General features: G+C 32.6%; 1 protein-coding gene across 1 annotated transcript; it reads right to left on the bottom strand.

Annotated features, from left to right (window-relative positions):
- Nucleotides 1-276: 276 nt before the first annotated feature.
- LOC120081914 (MLP-like protein 328) lies at nt 277-1,719 on the bottom strand. The gene is made up of 2 exons (XM_039037094.1): nt 1,091-1,719; nt 277-737 (listed from the first exon to the last, which is right to left on the bottom strand). Exons 1-2 carry the CDS (start codon nt 1,284-1,286, stop codon nt 475-477), a joined length of 459 nt encoding a protein of 152 aa, XP_038893022.1. The 5' UTR covers nt 1,287-1,719; the 3' UTR covers nt 277-474.
- Between the last annotated feature and the right edge of the window lie 7,876 nt (nt 1,720-9,595).

Raw genomic sequence — 9,595 nt, 5'->3', positions numbered from 1 at the left:
ATTTTCAATTCACATATTATATTTCGTTCTCTTTTTTTCAACTTTTTGATGGACCACCATATGTTATAGAGTCCTTATAATAATAATAAAATATTATTATTATTATTATTATTATTATTATTATTGTTATTGTTATTGTTATTGTTATTGTTATTGTTGTTGTTATTATTATTATTTTGTAACGGAAGCAGTTATATTTATTAAGTACAATATAATATATTTAATTGAAGGAAATTTATTATTAGAGTTTCGTCACTTTTACAAATAGGGTAGCCATTATTTACTTTTTATTTTATTATTTTTAGTACTTTATTTATATTATATATATTTGACCAAAGGCTTACATAATTAGTTCAAGGGTAAATAACAAGGAAATTTAATAATTTCCATAAAGATAACTTATTCGACATAACATAACCGACCCTGTATCAGAATGATATCATACCGAAGCTCCAATTACAACATCAAGAGTTGTCATTTGAGGTGAGATTCGATGTCCTTAGTCAAACCGATGATAGTATCCATGTATTTGTAAGGATAAGGAGAGCTATGGTTGAGTTTCTCATATTCAATTGTCAGAATTATTAGGCTAAGTTTCTGATCCTTTGGGACGACTTTATATATAAATTTGATGGTTTTGTAATAATTAAGTACATCCCCTTCTAATCCAATCTTAGTTACCATTAGTTTCTCATCGTTGAACTCCACTTGCTCTTTTAAAACTCCAGCTTCACCATCTTAACAAATCACATGTAAAAAAATGATAGGTAAATGCAAGCTAATTAGAGGACGAGGATTATTCATTAATTTGACAAATTGGAAAAAAAAAATTAGCTAGAGGATATTTGGAACAATTTTGAAATGATTATGATCATCATGTATAAAATCATTGTCAAACGTGTATTTAATTATTCAAAATCACTTTTAATTGGATGAAAATCATGTCTAAAGTGTATAAAATGAAACATAATTATTCTTTTATATTTTCGAATGATTATTGAGATGTTAGAAGGTGATTTTGGTTATAAAATATTGATTTAAACCATGTCAAACTCACTCACAAACGTGTTTTAAATGCTTGTAAAGTTACCTGGAGTAATGTAATTCCATATCTTGATAGAGCCGTGACCATGACTGTCCCAATCACCTCCATGAACTTCAACTTGTTTGATGAATTTTGGGGAAATAGTAGGAAGATGGAAAGATTCTTTTTTGAACATTTTGTAAAACATTTCAGCAGCTACATTGATGTCGAATTCACACACAAGCTTCCCAGAAAGAGGCATGGTGTAAGGCTAAACACACCCTATTAGTTTTCTTTACTCACGTTCACAAAAATGCCTACTATCTTCTCTTTTTATATATATCTCCACGAAGAATAACCTCATTTAATTTGATTACTATATGCCTTAGTTATGATGTGTAATTGGTATTATTAGTCAATTATCATATGCCTACTATCCCCTCCGATCTTTCTCTATCCCCTTTCTTCCATCGTAATTGTTTGGATTAAACATTTTTATCTTTTAATAAGTTTAAGGGCAAAATTCACTTTTGATCCCTGAGATTTGAGGTTAGTGTAATCTTGAAAGTTGAAATCTTACTCTCCCTCGCTATCTTTTCACTCTTGCAATCTCCTCCGGTTGGAAACGAAGTAGGCCCTCACGATACAACTCAATAGATAAGGAAAGAAGATTGTTCTCTTACTTACACAAGATTGGATAAACTAGAACTTGAATATTACTTTTTTTCATGGCTTGCTTACAAATGAAAAATTCTACACATATTTATACTAGTAGGAAAATACATCAAAAGACATCAATGATAAATGCGAATACATGTGACTTTTCACTAATACATGAACATTCATTAGTGTATCATGTAATTCATGTATTCAACTATTCATTGAATCTCAACTATTCATGTATCTAATTAAATGAATTGCATGAGATTTAAGGTTTCAGATTCAATGACTTCTACCATGGATCGACCTAGGAAGCAACTGATAACCCATCATCGTAATTGTATTTCTATCTTGATTCTATTGTTTTATCATTTTCTTTTCTCTTCATCTCTTTTTAGCGAAGGGGAAGAAGAAATCGGGGGAGGGGAAGAAGATGGCAAGAGAGTAGTGGGGGGAGGGGGTAGCATAAGCCTAAATAATTTATTTTCAAAAATAAGAGAAAAATTGTTACTCTAACGACACATCATTTTTTCGTTAGTCAACTAATGGTCAATTTAAGTCAGGGACCATTTAAAACTATTTTCCAAACCTCAAGGATTAAAATGTATGTTTTGAAACTTCGAAGACCAAATAGACATTCACTTCAAACCTCATGGACAAGAAGTACTGCAGTTTGTCGTAACTTTAAAAACTACTTGGGTTCCTGTATTTTTTATTTTTGTTCATTTTGGTTTTTGTACTTTCAAAATTTTTAATTTATTCTAGTTTTTGTACGTACTTTCAAAATATTTATTTTGTTCGTTGTACTTTCAATTTTTGTTCATTTAATTTTTTATACTACGAAAAAGTGACCATTTTTGTCCGTTATTTTTATTTTCATTTCATTTTATGGAACAAAATTCATTTAAAAAGGACCAAAATTAACCAAAGTTAGAAGCAGAGAAAGAAAATGAATATTTTGAAAGAACATAATCCAAATGAAACAAAATTGAAAATATAAAGAACAAAATGAATATTTTAAAATTCTATTTTTATCTTCTCTTTGCAGTCTCTTCTATTTTATTTTCACGTAAATTTCTTTTATTTCACTCTCTTTTCTCTTCTCTCTCATGTCATTTTCCTTCTTTATATCATTTTTCCTCTTTACTAACGAGTTACTATTAGTTTTTTTTTTTTCTGTCATTTTTCTTTAAAATTGGTAGGTTTTTAATTTCTTTTCAATCAACTAAATAAATTAATAAGATATTTCCAGTACAACAAATTTTGGATATTGATATTGAATAATAGAAATATGTGTTAGATATTGATGTTGTTTATTAAAATATGATTCACAACAACTTTAAGTTCTGGTTTGATATATTTGCTTGGATATATTGAAGTTATTGTTGGGGAATTTAATGGGCAATGTAATATTTCAGCGCTCAAGGATAAGAAAACCATATGATAGTTAAGATGTGAAGAATAAATTGTTGCGATCTCATGAAATAAGTGAAGACTAAATGACATATGTATCTTAGAAATTTTCAGCAAAGGTTATTATTATTTTTCATTTACTATAATGTAGTTTGAAGAACAAAGCGGTCTCACCCAAAAAAATACAAGTATTTATGTTTATAGATCGTTGTTGAAATTGAAGCATCACAGTTCGAAAGTTTAGACTTAAAATTTTACTTTGATGTAAATATACTTGATTACATTAAATGTATGTTTATATAATTGAAATTGATTTTACAATTACATTTATAACAATTTGTTACTCATATAAATGCTCTATAAATTATATCTACAACTTCATTAAAATTGGCTATCACAATTAGGTTCAAAATGTTATAAGTTTTTATAGGATTTTTTACCATATAAAAAATGTCATTAACAGACAATCATAACATTTTTTACTACTATAAAAAATGTTTTTAAAAGTAAATCATAGAATTTTTTTAATGTTATAAAATGTTTTATAACATTAAAATTATGGAATAGAAAATTAACCTTTTATAGCTTTTGAAATAGCAACCAAAAAACATTATCGAAAGAAATTTCAATAACATAAAATATGACAAAACACCATAAAAAATAGTATTTCTTTGTCGTTATAAAAAATACTACAAAATACCTTCTATAGTTTTTGCCAATGTCATGAAAATTTTCCATAATATTAAATATACACTATTGAAAGTTTACTTTTTATAGCTTTTTTTATAAAATTAAAAACTAGTTTAGAGAGATGAGAAACTTGCAATAACATGGGTTACCAAAGCATTACAAAAAGCTATGGTCTACCATAGCATTTTCTAAAGCTATCGTATGTGATGTTTATTGTAGTGTTTATAATTGCTATTATTTTGCAAAGAACTTGTTTTCTCTCCTTTTAGATCTTGTTTTTGTGTATGACTCGCTAACAAAGAACACGTGAGTAAATTATTGATTAGTTGAAGATTAATTAGTTTAGATTCGTTCGATAACTAGAAGTCTATTGTTTGTGAGCTTATCTATGTATAGCAGGCTGTAAGGATAGGTGGGTTTGGGTTCCGGGTGGGTCTGATCAATTTTCTATTAGTAGTGCTTGAGATGCTCGCGTCCTAGGCGCCTTAGGGTGTCCTGGTCACATGTTCTCTAGTTTGAGGGGAGTATTTCTAGGTACTCTTTTTGTGCGTGGTTGGCTCTGCAGAGATTGATTGTGTTAGTGGGGTGGGGCTAATTCGTCAAAATGTTGGTCAATTTAATGGGTGGAGTTCAGTCGTGTGATAATTTATTCTTTGAGTGTGGGTTCAAGCGTCAAGTGCGGAATGGAATTTGGGTATTTGGGGCTTACTCGTAAAGGTGGTTGGGTGTGGGACACGAAGTTGGTGAGGGTCTATTGGAAAGGCAGTCATAAGTTGTGGCGTATCTTTTAGTGTTGTTATTTATTTCATTTCACAAGAGTGCAACCATCGTTTTCATGGGAGTTCTCCTTGTAATGCTTTTGTAATCCTACATCTTTTTATATCTATTGTTTGTGCTCATGCTACTACGTTGCTAGAAGACCTTCCTAGCTTCATTTAGTTGTTCTCACTTTCTTTTGTTTGTTTTGTTGTGCTTTTCCTCAAGCTATGGGGTCTTAACTTTTGTTTTTTGTTTTGTCCTGGGTTGTTGGTTTTTTTTTTTTTTTTGGCTCCATCTTGTGGGGTTTGGTCTTTTGTCATGTTTTTGTTGGTCTCCTTGTTTTGTGTTGGTTTCTTTCTATTGGCTCTTCTATGTCCTTCTTTGAGGAGATGGTGGTTTCGTGCTTTGTTTATTGGTTCGTTTGGTTTTCTTGTGTCCTGCGGCCTTGGGGTTGTTTCTCTATTTGTTGCTTCGTGTCTATTCTATGCTTCGTGTTTTCTACCTTGTATTTGAAATTGTGCCCTAAATCTCATGGTTTGTAATATGTCAACAAAATTCATTTATTTAATAAAATAAGGAGTTATTTTATTTGACTTTTAGACTTGTGTAGCTCAATCCAATAAACTATGTTCCGAGATTATTTTACGTAACTTGAACATGTATGCGAAGACATACAAGTGGATCATGTTTAAATAATAACCTATGTGATCTGTAGTATATGGATAAGGTTGGGTGTCTTATCTTGGTAACACTACTGATACAACCAACTTTATAATTATTACAAGAGATGTAAGTTGTTACAAATGATATGATCCTGATCGTTCACATGGAGACATGCGAGTGGAGGTATTCTGTACAAAGAGATTGTAAAAGAACGAACCACAAACTGATTAGTTTCTCTTTTATAACCCCGTTAATTGAAGAGATTAATAGTTCCTAGGATGACTGTAGGTGTCGCGACTTTAATCCTGAGTGAGTTATGACCTCCTATCTATGAGGGCAGACTTTTGATCTGTATGGGTGAGAGTAAGTGATATCACCGACTCAATATGCCTACCATTTTGGGGATTTTTCCAAGTAAGAACTAAGAACATAGTTGCACAACATGGAATCCGCTCCTTCTCGTCTTTAACAATGAGGTCTCACCCTCTCACTGACTCAAGAAGGGATTTAATTTATGGTTGGATTATAAACTAATTATTCATTAGAGGAATCAATGGTAGTTAAGGAGTTAGATGTAATTATAGGGGTAAAATAGTAATTTGACCAAACTGTAGTTACAAGTGATTCATGAAGGATCGACTTATTGTTAATTGGTTATATCCATGGACACAAAAATATACCTAGAGTTTAGAGAGTGCATCCGTGAGTCTTTAGTGGAGTGTCGTGCAGTTAATGAATGTCGATTAATTTAATTAAAGAGTTTAATTAATGAATCTCGTATCACTAGAGCTTCTAATCTATAGATCCATTAGGTCCCCTTACTAGCTCACTAAGGGTAAAACAAGAATCATTTAATTTTGGATTTATTTGAATATTCAAGTTGTATGAGATACAATTAATTCAATAGATATGGATACATTATAATATAAAGTTAACTTTGAATAAGATTCAAAATTATACTTTATTATATGAGAGAGATAAATATTTGAATAAAATTCAAATATCAATTATATGAGAGAGATAAATATTTCAATTAATGGATTTATAAATGGTCTGTAGTAGATGGATAAATGAGAGATACCTTATCCTGGTGATACTATGGATACGGTCCATTTTATAGATGTTAGAAATGTTGTAAAGTGCTACAAATGATCTGATTCTGACCATTCATGTGGAGACATGTGAGCGGGGGTATCCTATACAAAGAGTTTGTATATGTAACATCCTGAGTTTTTCATTATTCAAATTCTGTATTTGCGTAAAATTCGAAGACAATTTTGTTAATTTCGAAGTTCAGTTTTGTTTAAAGGGGAGATTGGATTTATGTCACATTGATTTAATTTTAAGTTAATGTCGAGAATTTAAATTTATATTGGGGAAATTAATTTGATTTTGATTTTGGAATTTGAAGAGAAAAGGGGAAGAGTTTTAAGAATATATATATTTAGATATATTTGTGTAATGAGGGAAATGTTAATATAAAATTTTAAGTTAATGGAATAAAATTTTATTTTATTTTATTATATTTTATTTCTTTTATTAAAATAACCTTTTTCTTTTAAAAAGAAAATTAAAAAAAAAACTCTTTTTTCTCCCTTCTTCTTCTTCTTCTTCTTCCTACTGAATTATTGGAGATCCTACTGAATTTGAGGATGATGAGATGCATACGTATGTTATAAAGCTATGATGAAGAAATTTATATGTGTGTTATAGAACCATGATGATGAGATGTATATGTATGTTATGAGACTAGGACGATGAGAGGTATATGTATGTTGTAGAATTATGATGATGAGATGTATATGTATGTTATAGAACCATGTTGTGATACTTGTGATGTTGAGAGTGTGATAATGTCCTTGCTTATTAGTTAGATGTTCACGAGAGGTTGTGTTTCTTTCGAAATTCACCAGGGGTTATATTTCCTTTGGGATTCACCTGGGTCGTGTTTCCTTCGGGATTCACCAGGGGTTGTGTTTCCTTGGGAATTCACCAGGGGCTATGTTTTCTTTGGGATTCACCAGGGATTGTGTTTCCTTCGGGATTCACTAGGGGTTGTGTTTCCTTCAAGATTCACCAGGGGTTGTGTTTCCTTCGGGATTCACAAGAGGTTGTGTTTCCTATGGGATTCACCAGAGGTTGTGGATCCTACGGGACTTACTAGAGGTAGTGGACATACTTAACTACAATAGGATGAAATTCAGTTATTCATGTATGTATGTGTCCTATGAAGACTAGAGAAGTTTATATTTTCCACCAGATGTAGGCATCTAGAGGACATAGATGCCTAGCCTGACCCTAGTAGTGGGGTTACTTACTGAGTATTTTATACTCATTCTTTCTCATATTGTTTGTTTTAATATTTGAATTTAATGAAGGACTAATTTATTTAGCATTTATTTCACCATAAAAAGGGTGTCGTTTTAAGTTCTATACATGCATGTATTTAGTCGGGTTGTTACAGTATAAGACCGAACCACGAGATGATTAGTCTCTTTATATAACGCTGTTGATAATTGAGACTTACATTTCATAAAATGACCATAGGTGACATGACCTTAATCCTGAGTGAGTTGGGAACTCCTGCTTGTGAGGGCGATCCTTTGATTTGTATGGGTGAGAGTGGCCAAATTGCCAACTCAACAAGCCTACCATTTTGGGAATTCGTCTGATCAGGGAGTTGGGAACTCAGCTACCCAAGACGGAATTTACTCCTTCCCCGAAGTAGGGATAAGCAGATAAGTTGCTCCCTTAAGGGCTGATTCCAGGACTTTAACATAGTGGTGGCACCCTCTCTTTGGAAGAGAGGACTCAGCCATAGTAGGACTATGACTTATTGTTCATTAGAGGAATCAGTGGTACTTAAGGAGTTAGATGTAACTATAGGGGCAAAACGGTAAATTGGCCCAGTTGTACTTATGAGCGATTTGTGAAGTTTCATCATACTTTTGATTGGTCATATGGACACAGAAATATATCTGTAGTGCGAAGAGTGTAGCTGTTGGTCATTAGTGGAGCGACCAAAAGTTAATGGATGGTGAATCTCGTGATTAAAGAGTTTAATCAGTTATTGACATACTATTGGAGCAATTCCCAACTCACTTAGGATTGAGGTCATGTTACCTATGGTTATCCTAGTGAAGTGAAGTTTCTGTCATGAACGGTGTTATATAACGAGACATTAACACTTCATGATCAGGTCTTATACAAACTCTTTGTATAGGACACTCCCGCTCACATGTCCCCAACACGAATGATCAGGATCACACCATCTATGACAAGTCACAACACTTGTGATCATTCCACAAAACGGGCCGATCCGTATCCTTACCAGGATAAGGTTTTCCTCATATCCATATACTACAAATCATTTTGGTTAACACTTAAGACATGATGCACTTGTATGTCACCATATACATGCTTTAGTTACATCCAGATAACTAAGTATTTTAGGTTTATTGGTTTGTGGTAAAGCAAATAAAACAAACAACTGAGCAAAATCAAGAAGTGAAGTAAAATATCATATATTATACATCACAAGCATTTGTACAAGCTGTTTACAAACTACAGGACACGAGACTTTAGGGCGTCAAACCCAATAGCACAGTTTGTTCCAAGGATCCAGATCATTTGAGATCATAAGAATAAAAGGTTGGCCTCGTCTCAGGCATCATACATTAACAAGATTTTATCAGGCACTTGATGTAAAATTTCAAAAGGGGTTTATTACCCTTCAAGCATGGAATTATTTTGTTTAAAGAGCAATGTCCTAAAACACCTAAAGAGGTTGACGAAATGAGACAGATTCCTTATGCTTCAAGTGTTGGAAGCCATATGTATGCAACGTTATGAACTAGACCTGACATTTTCTATGTAGTAGGGATTGTCAGTCGATATCAGTTCAATCCAGGATTAGTTTACTGGACGGCGGTCAAAACGATTCTCAAGTTTCTTTAGAGAACGAGGAACTATATGCTCGTGTATGGAGATAATGATTTGATCCTTACAGGATACACAGACTCTAGCTTTCAGACTGAAAGAGATTCTCGAAAATCGACACCAGGGTCAGTGTTCACTCTGAATGGAGGGGCTGTAGTTTGGCGGAGCATCAAGCACGGATGCAACGCGGACTCTACTATGGAAGCTGAATACATAGCCACTTGTGAAGCTGCTAAAGAGGCTGTCTGGTTTCGAAAGTTCTTTATAGATTTGGAAGTTGTTTCAAATATATCTTTGCCGATCGCACTCTATTGTGATAATAGTGGGGCTGTGAAAAATTCTAAGGAACCTCGAAGTCATTGAAGAGGCAAGCATATTGAACGAAAGTATCATTTGATCAGGGAGATTGTGCATCGTGGTGACGTGATTGTCACGAAGTTCACGTCG

Source organism: Benincasa hispida, chromosome 7, assembly GCF_009727055.1.
Source record: "Benincasa hispida cultivar B227 chromosome 7, ASM972705v1, whole genome shotgun sequence".
NCBI classification, from domain to species: domain Eukaryota; kingdom Viridiplantae; phylum Streptophyta; class Magnoliopsida; order Cucurbitales; family Cucurbitaceae; genus Benincasa; species Benincasa hispida.
The sequence above is the reverse complement of the archived record's forward strand: the minus strand, read 5'-3'. Positions and strand labels throughout refer to the sequence as shown.

Excerpts from the sequence above, each read along its gene's own strand:
- LOC120081914 (XM_039037094.1), bottom strand. The coding sequence starts at position 1,286 with ATGCCTCTTTCTGGGAAGCTTGTGTGTGAATTCGACATCAATGTAGCT. Across the intron at positions 738-1,090 it reads ATGGAATTACATTACTCCAG|ATGGTGAAGCTGGAGTTTTA; the intron begins GTAACTTTACAA and ends TGATTTGTTAAG.